General features: G+C 42.9%; 1 protein-coding gene and 1 long non-coding RNA gene across 4 annotated transcripts in view; one reads left to right on the top strand and one right to left on the bottom strand.

The window, feature by feature from the left end:
* RXRA (retinoid X receptor alpha) overlaps positions 1–22090 on the top strand; it is a 263947-nt gene that overhangs the window by 219462 nt on the left and 22395 nt on the right. For all 3 annotated transcript variants that reach the window (XM_075185729.1, XM_075185730.1, XM_075185731.1), the window contains 4 exons: positions 49–93; positions 5706–5856; positions 9223–9402; positions 20289–20345. In XM_075185729.1, the coding sequence (XP_075041830.1) occupies positions 49–93; positions 5706–5856; positions 9223–9402; positions 20289–20345 (433 nt within the window). The remainder of the gene's footprint in view (positions 1–48; positions 94–5705; positions 5857–9222; positions 9403–20288; positions 20346–22090) is intronic.
* The window catches only part of LOC142101331 (uncharacterized), a 133253-nt gene that overhangs the window by 249 nt on the left and 110914 nt on the right, over positions 1–22090 (bottom strand). The gene's annotated exons all lie outside the window — the stretch shown is intronic.

Below are 22090 nucleotides of genomic sequence, written 5' to 3' on the forward strand. Positions count from 1 at the left end.
AGAGTTCACCATTTTGTACAGTTCCATTATTTGCTTTCTCTTCCCCAGAATCCCTTCATCTCCTACAAAAGCCCTTCTGTCAATCTTATTGAGGTATGATCATCCTCACACACTGCAATAGATTTGGGGGGGGGCGTGACTTGGTGGCAAGGGGTATGTGATGTCATCAGGGGCAGGGTATCACATAAGCAGGGGCGTGGCCAAGTGTGGAAAGGCCACAATATATGACAAGAAGCTGCAACTATTGCCCCTGAGTTTGCTTATAGCGTGCACAGACATGAAAACATAAATCTGTCACCTCTGCTAGGGATAATTAAGTGAAGTCCATTTTGAGGTTATTTTTCCTTTGTATGAAATGTATTATAACGTGATTTGCTCCAATAGAAACACTTCATATCGTTTACTTATATTAGTGACATTCTCAGGCTCCTAATCTTTAAAATGTTGTCCGTGGAGGTACAGGTGTGACTTATATTGACATTAAATTAAATATTTAAAAAAAACAAAACCGTATTTTAAATTGAGTCTGTAGAATTATAATTAGTGGCTGTGAAGCAGGAAAAATGATTTTACCACTGATTGATTTGCCTGTTCTCTTGCAAAACATCCTGAAATCCTGCACTGCTCCAGAAATAATTAAAGCAGTGGTTTCTGCAGTGTTTGTTTTACAGATATCTGGTGTATAAATTAGGGAACCTGAGACAAAGAAATAAAATTAAAGAGAGGACCCTCTCCTACATCTCAGCTTTATATACACCAGTGACTACCCAGCAGAATGGAAACGGTCAGACTGATTGTAATAAATACATTCACAAAGTGCACATCCCTAAGAAGCTTTTGCAACAATGGGAGTCAATAAAGAGTTAATAAACCTGCGTGTTGGGGCTTCCTATCTGCTTCCTCTTCATACCCAGGAGAGGAGGTCTAGCTGGCGGAAAGATTATCTAAATATCTAAATCCCCTGGGGTTCTCCCCCCACCCCCCAGAGTTAAAGAGCTTAGACTATAATAAGCATGAGGGCAATAGCAGCTGACCGCCACCTGCCACCCGTCGTCCGGATATTGGCACACGGAGATCAGGAGCGTGTTAATTCCCCAGCACCCTGCCAGGCCATGCACCAACAGCTCGTGTGTAAGAGTCAGGAATATCTGGGGCTGTGGGAGTTGTAGTACAGCCAATGATGGGAGTTGCGATACGAACATAGAGCAACATGTATTCTCCCTAGATCACAGTCCGGGATAACTGTCAGTCTATGCATGGATGTTATAGCACCAGAATTAATAGGGACGACTGATGTACAGTCAGATTCCCAGTTTACATTCCTGATATTACACTTTCCTGGAATTCCATCCCAGTGGGAACGTAATAGTCTGATTTTCCCAGATTTTACACTACAGCATTTTAGAAGATTTACAGTATTTTAAACATTCACATTGCCATAGAGGAGACTTTTCTTGTTGTATATTAGTACCGGTGTCAACCTAAATAATCCTTTCCATTCCCGTTATAGAGGACAGAGCCATCCTGCCTTTGAGCTAAATATGCTCCCCATTCTCATTTACATACTGGTGCCACTGACATCAGCAAACACCACAGATAAGGGAAGAGATAGAATTCAGGAAGTCGTTACATCGTTAATTGTTTAATTTTACTAGCATTAAACCTCTAAGATAACAGCTATTGGGAAGTATTGACTGTCATTGATGGACCGGGTGATACCATTGTGGGTGGATAACGTCTTCCTATCACATCTTTGTGCTTGTATGTTGGTGCTGTCAGTGTCTGCTTGTTGTTAATGTAAATTGGTTTTATACTCTGTGGTCTGGGAAGTTTGTGTGTCTATAACTCCACAGGGAATGTTAGCCCAGATCTTACGGTAAATCTCTGCACACTCCAATACCGAGCTATTTCTCATAGACCATCTTAAGTGATTACTCAGAACAAGCCAATAAGACCATGCTCTCAGCCGGAGCCATATGTCTCTTCCCTGGAGAGCATTAGTGTCGGCAGACACCTGAGACAGGCCGTAGGTGCAGCAGTACCAGATCTTAGGAGTTCTGGAATTTCAAGGGGGGTCTCCTGCTCTCACCGCAGACAAGGCGGGCTACAGCACAGGCGTTTGTCCCCTCGTCCTTGCCATAGCTCATGCAGTCTCCCCGGAGGAATGATCAGAGTTGGACTAAGGCAGATTACAGCCTTGGCTTTTGATTAATGCTCACTTGGCTAGCTGGGCTTGATGCATGCGAGCGGAAAGGGAGTGACTGACTGACTGGATGAGACCTGGGAGGGGGGGGGAAGGGGCTTCGCAAAAACACGAGGAACGTTGAAACCCACCGGAGAACAGAATGCAACATGGTGACCATGCTGGTTTCTTTCCTGGAAGAGATGAAACACGTGATCTGGGCTTGTCTTGGCCAACTTTGCCTCTTTGCATGTAAGCAGAATCAACCAGACCGTCACACTCCTCAGACAGATTGAACTTCAAAGTCTGCTATATAAGCCAGAGCACTGTAAGGACTTATAAATAAGAAGGGAAACATGAAAGTGAATATAAAGCGCCAGGAACACTGATTCATGCCAACAAGAGGATGTACTGCAGCGCCCCCTCTGGACGTCCTGTGGTAATACAGTATTAGCCCCTTGAACTTAGGAACTACACCCAGGGCAGTCAGCCTCCTCTCCCTTTTTCAGATGGGATTTTGGTGAGCTGTGAAATGAGGGCACCATGTGGTAATAAGGGAGAGACACTCCAGGTCTTGTTTCGCTGGGGTATGTAAACATTTCTGGGCTGAGTGACGTCACTCCTGCAGGAACATCTGAGACATGTTCTTAATAAGCCCTTGGTCACCCTCCCCGCTCGGCCGCCGTTCTCTCACTGCAGCCTCTTACAGCTCAGACACATCTGGGCTGTAAGAGGCTGATGTTACCTGTTACCCTCCCCCCAAATAACAGAGGAGCAGGGTGGCTGCGTTCCCTGTGTGCAGGTCAATCTCTCCAAAGTCACGATGGATGCCAAAGATTTGTGCCCGCTTCTTAGGATGCTCGTTTTCCTCTGTCCTCTGTGATGCCCCTGCCAGCTGGTGTTTTATATTATGTCTGCTTGGCTGTATTATACATATGTGGTTTCATAGCATTGCTTCTATTCATCTTCTGCTTTCTTCTGAATAAATATATTTAATGTTAAAAACTTGTGCCCTTTATCGTTTCCAAATCTCACTTTCTTTTTCCCTTCCACTTCCAAACATACCACAGTCCTATCGCTGCGTGAATATTGGCGATGTGTGACCAGACTTTCCTATGACTTTGTATTGTGTGTATATAGTGTTGTTGTGTGGCACAGGTTGCATTCAGCGTGTCACTGGCATCCTGTATAGCGGGCACGACATGAAACACAGCCTTGAAAGTGCACCGTTAGCAACAGGGACAATCACAGCTTGTGTCGTGGGACGTTTTTGCCTTCAGTGTCCTGAAAGGTTATGTTAAACATACATGAACATAGGGATACACTGAACACCTCTAGGTCAGGCGACAGGCTGTCTGGATGAGGGGTCCCTGGTGGGACTTGTGTCATCCATATGTTCGTTATCTTTCCTGTAGGCTGTATGCCATTCCCAGCGTCTGTACTAACTCCGTGTTACAGGAGATTATTGGATATATATGAGAATATCTGATCCTAGCTTCGTACATATACCTGACTTGTGTGCAATAGATGTACCAGAATCTGCAACCCCACGTTATACATCCGGAGAACGGGGAGAGAAGTGACCAAGTTGTACGTTTTTTATATATTCTCTTCTACATTTCTCTTTTTTCTGCATTGCATTTAGCTTTCGCAAAGCACCTGAGCTGTGAGTCTAACCGGAAAGTGAGATCTGTACGGTGTCACCTTTAATACCATAAGGCTGGAAGGACGTTGCTCATTTCTTCTTTCCTCCCATCGTTGTCTGATAACACTTCGTCCTTCATTGTGACTTTCATCCATTCTTACATAACAGTCGCTAATGCATTTTCACTGCGCGTTCCACTGAGATCGTTTTGGTGGTGTTTCTCGTGATGTTTTCACACTGGTCATCTCATTTAGGGAACACCATGAAACGCTCTCTCAAGACTCCTCTTATTTAGTTCCCTTATTCTCTCACTCTCCCCTCCTCTTTATCTCGCTGAGTCTCTTTCACATTTTCCCATCTCTTATGTTTTTCCCTCCCTACCCCTTTTATCACTCTCTCTTTCATTCTTTCTCCCCTCTTTGTGTGTCTCTCCCCTCTGTGTGACTTTTACTCTCTTCCCGATTTGTGTGTGTGCCCCCCCCCCCTCTGCCAGTTCTCTCTCTCTACCCCCACTATCTCCTCTTTTTGTGCATCTCTCTTCCCCCTCTCTGTCTCTCTCTAGCCCCTCTCTCTCTAATGCTTCTTTTTTTTTTTTCCTCGTTCCCTCTGACATTCTACTTCTCTGTGTTTTCTGTACAGTTCTTCCCGTGTCACTTTCCCTCTGTTTCTCTGTATTTCTAGTTATCTCCATCTATCTCTCTCCATCTAATGTTGTAGTTTATGTATTTTATGGATCAGTTCTTTCTATCGCTGATACAATTCTCCCGCCTGCCTGTCATGACTTAGATCCATCACTCTTCCTAAGTATTAGATAAAGCAACACTTAAGATTTGGTGCAGGCCTGTGATCCCCCTCCCCAGGCTCCTTGTGCTGCCCGACGCTGCGTTTGATGTTTGATGTTGGGGGTCTGTCCGTCAAGCTGATTAGACGAAGGGTTTGTTCTCTCTCTCTCATCTCGGTTTCTCTTATTATTATTTTTCTCAGGGTGTGAAAGTTTATATGCTCTGAGGTCCCCTGACAAAGGGCACATCCGGCACAGTCCGGTTATTAAGCCCAGAGGCATTGCGTTGGCTTTATGGTGGATGCGGTAAACCAGCTTTCTCGGAAGCAGTACTTATGGGAAAATTGTATTTTTATGGGTAGAGTAATAAAGTACTCCAGGCAATTAAAACGGTTTTGCTCTATAACGAAGAGTTGTATATGAGCCAGACAGGTGACGATATAAGTTACTGCTTTGATCCCTAATCAAGGCTGGCGTCAGGGGTCGTTAGAGAGTCGTTCTACCAGATTTGCCGAATCTCCAACTAATACTTGTACATTAATGAAGACTCCTTGGCGTGATGCTTTTTCCTGCGATGGATTGAATACAGTCGCCTACTTTAATAACTCTCTGACATGCACTCGTCTTAGATTTTGGGAAGAGAGTTAATTTTCCTCTTACGGCTCTTAAGATTTAGGGCAGAATGTTTTACATTACGTTATGCCCAAAAAATATGTAAATCTATCATTCTTCTTTGTAAATAAAAAGTGTGACACTAGTGTAAGACATCTATAGAAATGAAAATATTTTTCTTGGGAAGGGAAATAATAATCGGTATAAGGATTATGGTTTTGAACCCTACAATATGAGCATTGTTTGTCTAATTGACCAGAGTGTAGCAACAGGCCACCTTCTAAAGAACATTGATTCCGCTGATAAAATTGTTGTTGCCACTGTCAGCTGGTGATGGGTACATTTTAAGGCTGAGGTGGAGCAGACTTTTGGCACAATCAGTATGTAACCGATATCTCGTATCCAATTATTGAATTGCTTTGCTCAATATTGATAGTTGTGAAACGTGAAAGATAATTCACTATTCTTCCTTTCCATGTTTCCAGCTCCATTCCCCCATGAATTCAGTCAGCAGTACGGAAGACATCAAGCCCCCTCTGGGAATCAACGGCATCCTTAAAGTGCCGGCCCACCCCGCAGGAGTTATGTCTGCCTTCACCAAGCACATCTGCGCCATCTGTGGGGACAGATCTTCAGGTATTTGAACAACAACTTGCTAGCTAAAGCCATTGAGTCTCTTTTTATCTGTTACTTTATGAAAGGGATCTCTCTTTCTTTCTGTAAATACTTGAAACTATTAAGGAGGCATATCAGAACATTGAGAAAACTCTCCGATATCCTTTTCAATAACAGCTCTCTACACTGGGGTGCAGCTGGAGAAAAAAGAGAATTAACTTCCAACTGTGGAAAGGGTTCTTTATTGTAAGAGCAGTAAAAGCGTGGAATTCTCTTCCCCAAGAATTAACATTAGTAGGCACTGTAGTTAGATTTAGGAAAAGATTTGACATTTTTCTAACAAAACAGAACATAGAGGGCTACCAACATTAACAATCACAAATATATGTCGATCAGGGAAATTTTGCTATTGCTAATATGGAATCAGGAAGGATTCTCTCTCCTCCTTCCAAAACTTGACCAACTGGATTTGTTTGAAAAGTAAAGGTTGAACTATACAGATATGTGTCTCTTTTAAGCATAATTAACTATGTACATTAATGCTGAGCGTGTTTTATTTGTGGTTAGAGATTACTTATGAAGGTAGTTGTGATGCAGTTAAACGCATTCATCAATTTTGCTCTTGCTTGAACAATTTTAGCACTAATAGTGTGAAATGAACCATTAAGCAAAATAGGCTACAATCTTGGGCTTTAGTTTAGAGACAGGCGATCCATTCCTACCAATGCTGACCAGTAATTAAAGCTTATGGAGCAAGTGGGTTTTGGCCATGAAGTTTCCTATGTTCAAGGCATTGTGGCTGCTTGGATTGGCCACCCAGGGATTGGATCTCTGAGGTTTGACCATTCAAATCAGTCTTGGGTCGAATGGAAGATCAGAAAGGGGTCAGCTGGACAATCACAGCATACAATTCGGTTACCATACAGCCTGGTTGACATCTGAACAGACCCCATTAACAGGTTCTTTGGGATTGGCCATATTTTTGGGCATGATACACGTTGCAATTTGTAGCCAATTAGTTGTAGAAGTTTGTGGACGCCTTTACTTTTGTAATGCAAAGTTGGATAGACCTTTCTCATAGTGAATTTTCCAATTGCAGATCGATCCACTCCATGTGTACTAAGATAGGGCTATATGACATTCTCATAGCATTGTATGATGTTACTGTTCCAGTGGCTCCAGCCTGTGAACAATGAGTTTTCCGACAAGCCACTAGACAGCTTACGTCTTATTGTATCTGTTCATATGAAGCTGGTTTCAATCAAACGCAGTTTATGGAGCGTTCAGCAGAAAATGTCGGCGGTGGTCTTTGACTTTCTGATTGATTATTTTTTTTTATATATATATACTTTGCCTCTCCTGCTGCGAGGTTCTGATTAGTGTCTGAATTCAAAGTATTTCATCTCGTTCGTTTGATGAAATCTTAAAAGGAAAATTCTCTGGTGCTCTGGGAGTTGGGGAGGGTACACAGTGCAGCCCGGGACCTCTCTTGAAATGTCTGTCTCCACCGCGTCTGGCGTGTGGTTAGGACGACAAAGTTGAGTGTCTATTGTTGTGAGTTCCTTAAGCTTCTCAGTAACCAGACTTGACCCTCACCGAACTTGAACGAGGAATGGGAAAATGAAACGTATGTATCGCTGACTGAGTAGGAAAAAGTTTTTAAGAATAATACTGGAAGGAGGAGGCAAAGAGGGGTACGGTGTACCCCAATACTGACAAATGTGAATAGAGTATATATTTCACTTTAGTTCTGTATTCAAGAGCAGCAAAACATACAGACCAGACTTTCAATACACAGAGAACCATTTCTCTACAAAGTTACATTAAATAACCTACAGCGCTGTGGAATATGTTAGAATATAAAGTAACATAAACACCATGTTGATTTGGTCTGCTGAACTAAAGTGATATATCAGACTTTGACAGATAGGCCTTTGACTGTTGTGGCTTGCTGGCACTTGTAGTTCCCCAGCAGATGGAGAGCTAGTTTGTCTGAGCCGGCATTATCTCATTATAAATTGTTTGACTGATGATAAATTGACAATAGCAGAGTCACATCAGATCAGTTTGCATTGTGTGTGTCCTTTCTCCATGTTTTGTGTTTATATTTCAGCCAATGACCTTTCTCACTCAGCCAGGATTTCATAAAGAACATTGAAGGATAAATGCGCTTTGTTTACATGTAGTTCAGTGGGCTTGAGCTGATTTTGTTTTTCCAGTGATGTGTCGACCCGGCAGCCTTGATTTATTTTGCCCGGAGAGAGGCTGAAACGCAGCACTTAGAACCTGTATAATGACAGTTCTATCTGCAACTGGGACATAGGTCAGGATCAGCCACAACGTGATGTCATCCGCACCGATCCTTCACAATACAGATACACGTGATGCGCCCACATCCCATTGTTCTACATTAACACTTGAGAAAATGTGACCCACAATGCAACAGGGCATTGGAAGGGTAGTGGCAGTAAGCTGGAACTTTTATTCCTTTCGCTGCCTAGTGCTGAGGACATTTCGTTGGCGCAGGCGGTTCCACCATTCTTCAGTATTTTGATATACGTTGATTAAGGCCACTTTCCTTTGAACCCAATTCTATTTACACACCAGGCGGTATATTTACTAAACTGCAGGTTTGAAAAAGTGGAGATGTTGCCTATAGCAACCAATCAGATTCTAGCTGTCATTTTGTAGAATGTACTAAATAAATGATAACTAGAATGTGATTGGTTGCTATAGGCAACATCTCCACTTTTTCAAACCTGCAGTTTAGTAAATATACCTCATAAGCTTTAGAGTTAGGAGAAAATCCAGGCAATGGGGCCAAATTGTCACCTGGACGACACCTGCTGTTATGATGGGAGTACAAATGCAATGGTTTTTTTTTTTTGTTTTCTTTGTATGCAGGGAAAATCCTACTGCTTGTGCATGTAGCTCACAAATACTGGGTGGCTTAAAATTGTTATACTGTGATTTAGAGTTGACCTATGACGTGTACATTCTCAGTGATGTCACTGGTTCCTAGTGACTGGATAGGCTGCATTCTCAGTGATGTCACCAGTTCCTAGTGACTGGATAGGCTGCATTCTCAGTGATGTCACTGGTTCATATATGTGAAGAAATCTCTTTAAAAATAAGTTCATGTGGATTTACCTCTACAGTAATTGAACACAATGCTATTCAGACCATAAGCACCATAATCCTATCTATAATGGCCCGTTATATAAATAGTCACCTGAAATGTTATTAGATTACCATAGATACCATCATATGGATAAATCTTGCCTAAGAGCTATGCAGCTGGGTTTAGGGCGTAATACTCCACATCATCACATGACAATGTCACATGACAATAATGCTGCCCTACTAACCTCTCTCCGTCTCTTCCAGGTAAACACTATGGGGTGTACAGCTGTGAAGGCTGCAAGGGCTTTTTCAAGCGGACAGTTCGGAAAGACCTCACGTACACCTGCAGGGATAGCAAAGACTGTCTGATTGACAAGCGGCAGCGGAACCGTTGTCAGTATTGCCGATACCAGAAGTGTCTTGCCATGGGTATGAAGAGAGAAGGTAAGACCTTGTATAGGTGACATTGAGTAACATTTTATGTGCTAGGGGCAGGTTATTGTATTTCATCGTTCCTCACCGTGTGCCCATCACCAAAAACTCCCACTGCTAGATTAGGTGTTATAATGTTATTTATAGTACATCTGTCTTCATTTTATGACTGGGACTAATATTCCTGAAAATGCAGCCCATCATCTCACCGGGTACCACTGAGGCGTGAGGCACTGGCTTCTAGTGAGTTGACAGGCATCGTCCTCACGAATATTACCTTTTAAACTGTGTTATTCTGCAATTATGGCATATTGTGCATTGTTAGTAAGCAGCAGAACAGTCTGTATATATTGACATATCACCATTAATATGTTTGTGATAAGTAGCCGTGCACTAGCCAGCCAGGAAATGCAACATCAGCTGTATCACCCACCACAAACCCCTTATCTAGACCAGTGATCATCAGTCCCCACCCCGCTCTACGCGTTTCACCACAATGCAGCTTATCGCTGACTATACAATTGCATCATTGTCACTCCAGGCCAGTGGGAAGGATTTTATCTCTGTGTTTGAATATGTTCCTGTCTGGTCTCTTGTGTATTTTTATATAAACCTGGTAAAATGATAATGTCTGTTAATACAAAACAAGAACCGCGTTGCACAGAATGAAGTCATAGTCTAAGGGGGAGTCTGTAGGTTTAGTTTCTCGATTTGCGGTTATTAGTAGCGTCATCTTCTGATGTTTATACTAAAATTACACCACGGCCGGGGGCCAGTTTGCTTTAATGCCCATAAATCATCCGTTATAAATTGGGAAGTGATTGCTAAAATGTTTTGCTTTTGTGATGGCGTCTCTTACAACTTGTTTTTACACATGGATGTCCGTGATATGCCTGTACATGGACTTCAGCTCTTTAATCTGTCCAATAACTTGTATTTATAATGTACCCGGCCTTGTTGATGTGTTGCTATTCATGTGTTCTCACTTCTCATCACTTTGTCATGCTTTTCAAGATTCACATACTGTACAAGAAATGTGTAAATACATTGTCAGTGTTACTCTACATTTCATTTGGTGCTTTGTGCTTTAAAGAGCTCTCCCAGAAGTAATAATGATACAATAACCCCCCTACGTCCGCAGGACCCCTGTCCACCTAACACCAAATCTCACAGCTTCGATTCTCTTGTGTCAATTGCAGCTGATTAGGAGGCTTTTAAAATCCGATTTAATTTTATATTATGTGCTATACTAGGGGAGAAAAGTGCATTTGTTAAATACCTTTCTGTTACTTTTTTATTTTGCCTTTGTTTTTAATTGATTCTCCCATCTAGTCAGCATTAACAGATTTGTAGGGAAAGGTAATAAGGCTGTTTATAGAACAACTATTTGTCTTGTTCCTGCGTTGGTGAATAGCGATAACTGAAACCAGACTTTACTGATACAATGGGTAGTATTTTTTTAAGAAGTTGCAAAGTAGCCACAGAACTGTCGCAAATAGCCGCGCAACGAACCTTGTGGACGATTCTTAAACATAAGCAATGAAAATGCCATAGTCAAATAGCAAAGTTTAAGTAAATGATCTACACAAACAGGATATAAGTGTGGAGAACATTAACAAACTTCTGTAGCTCCTTCACAAGTTGTTGCTGAATTGTGCTGTTCGTCACCCTATAAATAACCGTGGTAATGTGACTTAGGAGATTCCATATATATATATATTATAATATATTAAATACAATAACGATAAACTTTGCCGATCTCTCCCCAATATCTTGCCGGATCATGACATTGGTATCAGGGTCTATACGTACAGGGTTTTCCATATTTCAGACTTCAGAGAACCGAAAAACGAAAGTGATCATTTATTTCATGGTTATGTGCATGAATGGTGGTTGGTAGATTGGTTAATTATGACTTCATAAACTTGGCACAGAGGGGGTGGAGGTCCACGTAGTGATCTTTTGGTACCTAAATCATCGCTGACATCAGCAATGCCAGAAGTGTGCGCAGCCGCACAACGCGCAAGGCTCTTAAGGAACCTGTCGTTGAATTGAATTCCCCCCTTAATGAGTATTTCTCAGTTATGTAAAGTGCTAACTGTGTGCTAAGTTCCTCACACGGGGCCTGATCCTGCTTTAAGAGGTGAAAGCGGACCCCACACCCGAGGTGACGGTGGTCATCTTTCAATCGTTTTACAGACATGTCGGATAATGATCGTTTTCAGGAAACACACGCTATGGTATCCGGCCAATGCTGGCTGAGATTTCACAGCTGGTGGAGCTGGAATTTGTATCGTTATCTGTGTTACTTTACATATCCTGCAGGGTGAGAGCACCAATCGTATTTTATACAAAGTTTGGAGTCGTCCGCTTAGAGTGTTTGAATGTGACGTATGATTGAGGCTAATTCTCTTCTATTTACCAAGTAGTAACTTTTGAACACAGCATCTCTCATCTCTGTTCCATTTTCAGTTGTCACACTAGTGATATAAATGACGCCAGTGCGTATGAGAGTAACATCTCGTATCCATGGAGCGCTTTTTGCCTAATGCATTACTTTGTCGCATTCCTTATTATATCATCTTATGCTTGAAGTTTAACCTGAATATATAATGTGATTTAATAACTGGCGGTGTATATTGCTAGTGTATGAGACGCGCTCTACGCTGAGCTGTCACGTGACTTTATTATACTGCCCTGAGATCTGGGTGACGGGATAAGGTCTCTGTGTACATTAATACCAGACTGGATCATCACCAGGGGTGGTTTAGATTTAAGTATACCTTAGCACCGAAGCGGAAATACAAATATATCCTTATGTGTAGATAACCTGCGTGAGATACACAGTAACATGTCGGGTAATTTGGGGTTTATATCGCATTAGCCCCATACTAATTCTTGTAGAAATGGTCTTTTATCACTCTTATAAAGATGTAACAATGTTGCAGTACTGATAACTGGCAGTGCCATCGTTTGGGCAGCAGTCTTACCCTGGCACGGTGCCTCACGGGCTTCACAGTGTGGGGTGTGAGGTCTTCTGAGCTTTCATCTGCTGCAATACATTATTGGGGTTTAATCATTCTCCTAAAGCTTGGAAGAGGAAGCTTTTGGGAAGGGTTTGAGGAGACAGATCACAATTTTTGTTCATTTAAAATGATAAAAGTTTGAGTAGGTTGTTTATCGATGCTCGTTACATAATAGGTGTTGTAAGATGTACCAGAGGTGTAGTGACATTGCACTGAGGGTGAGGTGGCTTTGAGAACTGTATAAAGAATTTGGATATGACGCATTTCGCTTTATTTGAAAAGCACTGACGTCTTTGTAAGGGTTCTGTGGCGGAGATTGTTAAACCCAATCATGATCGTTCAGATACTTTCAATCTACTTGTTCGAATGAACCAGGGAGAGGGGATTGGGTGAATCTTGAGAATTTTGATAGATTTGGCATGGCGGAGACAGGATCTGTGTGGTCTGGAATTGAAGGTTTCAAACCATCGTTCAATTAATGGGTGACAACCACTCAGAAAGTGCCTTCATTACTATAGAAAATCTGAGACTATTCATGTGGTATTATCCATAATATATAGACATGAAACTTTTTTTGCCAACATCTACCTGCAGAACAAAGATGGCACAATATGTGCGACACGTGTTTACCGTATGCATTGCTTTCTGTACACAGGGATTTAGAACAGTACATTGGGTATTACGAGTAGAAAACAAACATGCAGATAAACTTCTTCACCCCCCAGGGCTGGTGAATTTCTGATCAGATGAACAAAGATCGGATATTTTTTTTGTATTTTGTAAAACGCATAAAATTGCCAGTTTCTGTCCGACGCATTTCCGTAGCCCTTGGCGCATCCATTCCTGTCAACGACGCAAAGCGAATCTCTATTAGCATCACAGGAACAAAATGATCTTTAAAACCAGGGTCCAAATGAAGAAAGGGAGATTATTTCCTGCCTGCAGCGGATCGATACCGCTCCGGCTGTGCTGTAAAGCGGAGGATTCAGGGTCACATAAACCGTTTATGGCAGGATTCTGCAGCGATAATTGAATGAATCTTATGTCTGCTTCTACGTTCCAGACTCACAGAGAAAACAATTTATGGAAAATAAAAGTACAGTAGATAGGAGTGGATTTTATTACAAGCCCTGGTATTAATTGTAGACTGATACATATGGCATTTACACTAATTGTTTGTGTAATGATCGGGTACACAGCATGAAGGATTACTACAGTGAAAGTTTGTTGGTAATTGTGGCAGTCGAATTACACTGAGGGTTTCATGTGTGACGATGGGGCAGGATATTAAAGGACGTGTTTTAGGATATTTAGAAATTGGTTACATTACAGACACTATTGACTGACTGATAAAACCTAAACTCTGGGCCTATAAGTATATGTTAACCAGTGAGTAGGGACGTTGTTGTAGTTTTTTACTGGAACCGTGCAGAACTATCCATCATTTACATATCCAGTTGTGATTAGTGGTTTTAAAATTTGGTCCTTTAAAGTTGCACAAAAGTAATTCTCCCACACGTTTCTTTAGGCTTCTTATTATGAATATTTGGTGTGGGGCTTCTTGTAAAGTAGTCTGTAATAGGGGAAGGAGTCCTGTCATTTGTCCTGAGCAGCCGCGCAGAGAACAAAGTTGTTTTATTCCAAGTAGAAGGTTTTGGCCCCTGCAGCCAGGGAAAAGGATGTTCAGACATAAATCTCACTTTTATCTCTCTATTGACACAGTGTTGTCATTACACAAGACACAGCAGCTGTTTCAGCAGATTAACTGTAGGATTCATTGCCTTTTTAACACATAATTTAGCTTCCGTCTCACAGCAATTAGCTGGGAAAAGTGGCAGCAGACATGGGGGGTGCTTCCTCCTGGGCCTGTGAGTGATGTCTGTCTGTCTGTCTGTAACATCCATGTTTAGTCTCCACTATGGGAAGCAGATCACTGCTGTACAATGTAACGGACTGGTTACATGCACTATAATATATATATACATATGCAGTATTCTGAGAGAGAGAGAGAGAGAGACGGACAGAGCCTGTGTGTTGATGTTATATATTTCTGCTTCGATATTACCTGGGACCCCTCACCAAATGTATTCAATACTACAAAACTTCAGAAAGTCATATATACTATCCGTGATTGTTACTTGTAGCTCTTTTATATACCACTTATATTTTAGTAGGCCATTAATACCAGCCACATCCACAGAATAATAGTTTGGTTACACATCCGGGGGGGGGTCGATTCGGCCACAATCCAGCCGTCAGCTCTTGGGCCGAGCAGTCAGATAACATTCTGTGGGATCGCTCTTCTGTCGGGAGCAGATCGCATCGACCGTCTGGCTGGCTGCGTTTACGGACATGTCTGGTAACGTTCCGTTTAATTTCCATTCAATCAAGTGCTTGTTTGGCATTCTGAATATAGGAAGCGTTCCCTTCAGTCCTGTTGTTGGTAGTTCAAAGTGGAACGGTCATCAGATCCCAATAATCTCTGTTTTGCCTTCTCAATGACCTTCCTGCTTTGAAATCAATTTAATTGTATCCGTTTTAGACATTTGACTGTTATCTAAAACCCTCTTCTCGCCAGTGATGTTGCCGGTCTTGTAGCTGCCATAAGAGGAAGATTTGCAGTATTGCATTATGATGATGGGATCTCTCTCTTCTAAGGGATTAGAGATAGAACTTATTGTACAATCTGTGTCAGGTGGGGGGAGGGGTGAAGACTTGATTCAGCTGTTTATTAGGAACATTTTAAAGGAAACAAAAATGGTATCCCAGTGACCCAGCCCAAAGTAACCCATTATGGGACCTGCTGGAGAGCCCAGCCTGCCCCCATCTGCGAGGCAGTAAAAGATCCGTTTTATGGGGGCCACGAGTGCTGTTGAGCGAGGATGAGATGTAATAAGCTGGGAGCTCGTTCCCACACCCTCTGCCTCTTTGGGAGGTCTGTGACATGAACCCGATCGAGTTTCCGTGATCTGGGATATTTTGGCTCTACTCCGCAGCACAGCACATGTGAGAGGACTCCGTGTCGCTGACTGGCATTGTCATACATGCAGGCAGAGGGACACAATGCCGCTATTGTACTCATCTCACACATTCCTGTATTTTACTCGGCTGCTCCATAGAATTGTTATCGCAAACTTATTTATTTTATATACATTCAATAGCAGTTGTCTACATATAAATGTGATTTTCAGCATCCTTTAAATGAGGGCTTCTTTTCTTTCTCTTAAAAATCCCAGAACATTTTGATAGCTTTCTTTTTGTCAAAAGCCAATTAATCCATTATGTGTGTGGCAGGGGATTAGATTGTAAGCTCCGATGGGGCAGGGACTGCTGTACACAATTCGGTATTCTCCAGAAAGGGCTGCGTAATACAAATAAACTATTATAATAACGGGCGGGTAAGTATATTTGCGCCATTTGTTATATTGGACATTGTTATGAGTAAACTAATGACAGGTTGCTCAGGTTTGAGAGAACAATGTGTTGTACCTATGGCCATAGGTTGCTGAAGACTGGCCTTGGTGCTGTGCGTTATCGGGGCTTATAGAGTCTGTGACCTAAGCACGTGATTGATGATGCCCGTTGCGCAGAAATTAAGTCATTTGCTCCACCCCTTTTAGACTCCACCCCTGTCACATGCACATGGCAGCTGCACTAAAACACTGAAAGATGTGCGCGGAAGCGATATTCTAAGTATTTCACTCGCAAACCCTGTGCTTTTACATCAGAGCCTCTTCCCCTGTGTACAATTCCTTGGGACTAAGTGGGGTAAAAGCCTGGGGTGGGCAGACAAGGCTGGGGATTGGGACCACATGCGTGACAGTTTGCATCAGAGTCACGGAGAATAGATGTTTGTGGGCTTGAAAGGGAGCACGGAGGAGAGAGACTGATCATTTTTATCCTATTTGGAGTAAGTTTATTACTTTTTTTTTTTTTAATATTTATTTAGATTGTTCGGGGGCCAAATCTGTGCGAATGGGCTCTGATTCACTACTCGCCTGTAACAACAGATCACTGTAGTCATGATCTAATACTAGCTATTGTGCAAACAAATGCATCGATGTTACAACACCTAGTGCTACTGGACAAATGACTTACCATCGATTTTACAGTTTGTAACTATGTCTCTCGTATCTGGAGACAGATACCAATCCCTGCGGCCAGGAGTCTTGCCAGGGAACCCCTCTTCTATTGTCTAAGTCAGGTGCCTTGTGATGCCTCCTAGGGGGGCTTCTTGCCCCCTTCATAAAGTCCCTTGTGGTGCCTTAGAAAAGTGTAACTAAAAACATTTACTTTTTTTTTTTTTTTTATATTTGTCACCTTATTTTGGTAAGAATGTTCCAATGTATCTATAGATGACGTTTCATATCGGCCGGGAGAAAGCGCAGCATCGGACACTTTAATGTTGCTCCTGTTTATCATGGTTTGTGGAGATCTTGGGCCCGATTCATTAAGGATCTTAAATGAAGAAGCATCTTATTTCAGTCTCCTGGACAAAACCATGTTACAATGCAAGGGGTGCAAACTAGTTTTCTGTTTTGCACATAAGATAAATACTGACTGTTTTTTCATCTAGCACACAAATACTTGATAGCTTTTTTGTACACTAAAATTTAAAGTTGATATTTGTGTGTGACATGAAAAAACAGTCAGTATTTAACTTATGTAAAACAGAAAACTAGTTTGCACCCCTTGCATTGTAACATGGTTTTGTCCAGGAGACTGAAATAAGATACTTATTCAGTTAAGATCCTTAATGAATCGGGCCCAAGATCTCCACATAGAAAAAAAAAAAAAAAAAAAAAAGCCCCAGAAAGGTCATCTTAACAATCAAACAACTTCACTATAATAACCTTGTATTCTCTGCAGTGACATAGTATAGCTGTTATAATTATCACAATACAATGATGGGTACAGTGGGAGATGGATGGTGATGGTGGTTTTCCTTTAAGCAGTGAATTGAGTTAATTGTTTGGCGTAGCCAGCCATGCACGGAGCGAGCCGTGTCTCTGTCACGCGCTTCTGATGCCAGTGGGAGAACATTTTGGTTTCCATCCAAGTCACATGTGTGAGAGGAGGATTAGGAGCCCATTGTGGCAGCGGAAGGAACATAAAAGTGTGCTGTGATCCTAACGAGAAAACAGCTGGAGCGTTATACAGTAACATTATAGCCACTCACTAATACTCTGGTAATCCCCTGAGCTCACGCTATTAGTATAAAGGGGTACAAAGAACCCCCTAAAAATATAAGTAGGGCACAGGACAGAGAATGATTATGGCTATTTACCATGGGGCGACGGTCAGGGAAAAGGATTCTAGGAAATGAGCTTTTGTCTGTGACCCAAGTTTTATATGGGTCACTGAAATGGGAGAAGTGTTTAATCAGTGCGGAGACCGGTTTTCTCTAATGCTGACCAATAAACAGATGGAAATCCATTCCTCTATCTTGGGGCACTGGGAGATGGGGCCGCAATAAAAAAGTGTGAATAAAATATGTAGCGTTAGAGGGGAATACAGGAACCGATGTGCAGTTGTGCCATAATTCTCTGCATGGTTACAAGGTCTCTACGGGGACAGAGGGAGTGTGACCATATAGTGGGTGTGATCCCATCATATAGGGAGCAAGTCAAGCCCCTCCCCATAGCACATCCCCACCTACCTCTCCTATACCACCCCTGTAGTGACACCTTCTTCCGCCCATCACCTCTATAGTGACCCCCCCACACACAACTCTGTAGTGACACATTCCCCCCATCACCTCTATAGTGACACATTCCCCCCCCCCACACACACACAACTCTGTAGTGACACATTCCCCCCCCACACACACACACAACTCTGTAGTGACACCTTCTCCCGCCCATCACCTCTATAGTGACCCCCCCCACACACAACTCTGTAGTGACACGTTCCCCCCATCACCTCTGTAGTGACACATTCCCCCCCCCCACACACACACACACAACTCTGTAGTGACACATTCCCCCCCCACACAACTCTGTAGTGACACATTCCCCCCCCACACACACACAACTCTGTAGTGACACATTCCCCCCCCCCCACACACAACCATGTAGTGACACATTCCCCCCCCACACACACACAACTCTGTAGTGACACATTCCCCCCACACACACACACACACAACTCTGTAGTGACACATTCCCCCCCATCACCTCTATAGTGACCCCCCCCACACACACACACAACTCTGTAGTGACACATTCCCCCCACACACACCTCTGTAGCGACACATTCCCCCCATCACCTCTGTCGTGACACATTCCCCCATCACCTCTATAGTGACCCCCCCCCCACACACACAACTCTGTAGTGACACATTCCCCCCATCATCTCTATAGTGACCCCCCCCACACACACACACCTCTGTAGCGACACATTCCCCCATCACCTCTGTCGTGACACATTCCCCCCCATCACCTCCATAGTGACCCCCCCACACACACAACTCTGTAGTGACACATTCCCCCCATCACCTCTGTAGTGACCCCCCCCCACACACACAACTCTGTAGTGACACATTCCCCCCATCATCTCTATAGTGACCCCCCCCCACACACACACACACCTCTGTAGCGACACATTCCCCCCCATCACCTCTGTCGTGACACATTCCCCCCCCATCACCTCTATAGTGACCCCCCAACCACACAACTCTGTAGTGACACATGCCCCCACCCATCACCTCTGTAGTGACACATCCCCCCCACACACAACTATGTAGTGACACATCCCCCCGCCCATCACCTCTGTAGTGACACATCCCCCCTCCCCCAATCATCTCTGTTGTGGCACATTCCTCTCCGCTGTATAGTATACACTCCTAACCTCCTGAGCGGTGACTCTTATGAGACGAAGGACGTCGGTAGTACAGGGACAGTCTGACAGCGAATCAGACTGAAGTTGCTTCATTTTGATTCACTGCCAAACTGACGTCCTCACTGTGGCTGAGGGCGTCCAGTGACAGGTACAGGGGGACACCTGAAACAGAAGTTACTACAGAAATATTTCTCGGTGTCACATGTTTCCCCGTATCTCTCGCGCATCCCATGGAGCGCTAAAAGTGGCCTTGCAGGCCGCATATGATCCACAGGAGAAACACTGTGCGCCAGTGCTCTATGTAACCGTTAAAGGAGAACATGTTTCATACATTGTAAATATTGAAATCTAATAAGTCTTGTTAACTCTTAAAAGCGCAAGTAAAGCCTTTATTTTACATTTGTATATATGAAAGGCTGTTTATTACTAAATAACTGGAAAGTTTATACTTAACAAAATGCTCTCTTTCACTCATGTGAAGCAGGATACCATGTTAGAAGGGAGGAGCTTCTCTAAGCAGGCAGAGAGTGACTGACAGATTTGCAGTCTTGCTCTTCAAAAATGTTGTGGGGATAAGTGGCAGGGCCAGTGATGTCACAGGAAATCAAATGACTGTCCTCAGCTTTTTGACCTACATCAGATCCCATTAGGACACGCCCTTAAAGATGTGGGAGGAGCTTCAGCTGTCTGTAAGTGGGGAGGTGATACATTGTATTTACGTCCTAACAGAGCTGCAGTGGAATGTTAGAGAAACACTGAACAATGTATTTGACTTCATGCTTTTTTTTTTCCTCCCTCATTAGCATTTTCTTATATAATACAGTTGGGAGGGAGGGGGCACATGAGCATAGCACTGCACGCTACAGCTAAGGGGTTTATTAGAAGTAGCAGTATCTGAGACCATTCACTTCCTTTGTTTCCCATATTGGAGGCAGCGGAGACACCAGCTCTCCGCATTGAGTAAAATAGACATTGACATTTGTGCTGTGCACGCAGGAAGACGTCCAAATAATTGTTTTTATTCTATAACAGGGATGGCGCCCCATCCATCCCAGCATACAAGAGATCTGCGAAGTCAGACGGAACAAGGTATTTCCATGATAGACGTATTACTGTTGATAACGGAACGTGAGATCGTTGGCTCACTCCTTCCTGTCTGTTTTGCCTACTAACGAATTTACATTTTTCCATGACCATTGTATTGAAACGCACAATTAATCCCAAACTGTACAGGTGACCGCTCTATCCATGAGGACAATGACACAATGCTTGTATAATTGCAGTACAACCTTAGCTAGTGCCATTGACGGTTTGCCAATACTCCCACCACAGCTGCATTGCCAAACTCACATGACTGGGCCAGTTTCCTGCTACCTGAAAGGATAACTCCATCTAAAACTCAAATCTCAGTTTTTGGTGGAGCCCTATGAATTAAAAATTAATCTAAATAATATCCTGCGGTCCAGCGTTGCACCTGATCCGTCGGGGTTCCCCTGCTGCCCGCCTGTTATTGATGGACTGTTATTGATACCTGTATTAAAAACAAGCAAATCCAATGCGCTTCCGACATGGGCTTTTCATCTGCCTCCTTCTGTGGCCGTGGTAACATCATAGGTGGAACCTCAGGGTAAGGTTTAAACAACTATCGACAGCGAAAGCGGCATGTGAATGGACAGGTACAATGGCGCATCAACCACGTGCCGCAAACTGTGCATTCACCGTAGACAATTTATTTTAGTTTTCCTTGTTGATGCCACCTCTCCAGTTCTTGTTGGGGAGTTTGAATGCTGAGAGCGCAATATGTAGCAGAGAGATATACATACCAAGTCACCTACAATGTCATCCTGTAATTGTCAAGAATCCCGATGCCGCACACACTTGTGGGATTGTGACATGTTCTACAAATGCTGCAACCTGATCTCTCTCTGTAACAAAAGACACTTTATACCGGTGACAAAGATACTTTTGTGCTATCACTACACAATTACGAAAACATAAATCTCTCTTTGTAAAATTAGCAAAGATAAAGGTTAAAGTGGAGCTGCTGTCCCCGCATAGAGTTACACAGGTGTCCTTAGAAAAATGCAAAAAGAATTTTGTGAGGAGGATGAATGTGTTACAGACAGAAGCTGATGGATGATTGTTTGATCCTGTTCCTGCCATCGTTATTTTTCTGCTGTTAGGATGATGCTGAATCTCTCTCCTCTCTCATTTGCATTTTGGAGCCTCTGGCTTTAGAGATTAAATGCTAATAGGAAATGGAGACAGATTAAAGCATTTCCGGGTCAGTTAGCAAAATCTATCGGTAATGTTGCACTATACATTAGGAAGAGGACAAGGTGCTATTACCGAACATGACACTAGATTGAGGGGTGCGCACAGGGAGTCACAAAAACAGAGAAAATGAATGGGTTTTAGAATCCAGTTCTCTGATATATGGGTCTGCGCCATGATCATTTTAGTCTTATAGGAACTGACATGGGCTAAATTTGTACCATCTGGAACGTGGTCGAGTCTCTTCCCTTTTATTACGTCATAATTATTAGCTGACTGACCTCTCTAGAGAGCTGCAGAACAATTCTGAATCCCAGTTACCCCCAAACGGATACACATTCATAGAAACATGTTATCACCCCAAAAACTTCAGTAGTTAAAGGAATTCTGTTCCTGCACATAATCTCTTACAGAAGCTCTCTTCCTGCCCATTAATTGTTCTTATTTTGAATCTTCATACATATATGAAGGCAGCTAATTCAATCAATTCGTTGGGAAGCAGTGACATCCTCCATCTTGCCGGCAGTGAATGGATAGGTTCCATTCTCATGAACTTTGGC

The sequence above is a fragment of the Mixophyes fleayi genome, chromosome 9 (genome assembly GCF_038048845.1).
Source record: "Mixophyes fleayi isolate aMixFle1 chromosome 9, aMixFle1.hap1, whole genome shotgun sequence".
Lineage (NCBI taxonomy): Eukaryota > Metazoa > Chordata > Amphibia > Anura > Limnodynastidae > Mixophyes > Mixophyes fleayi.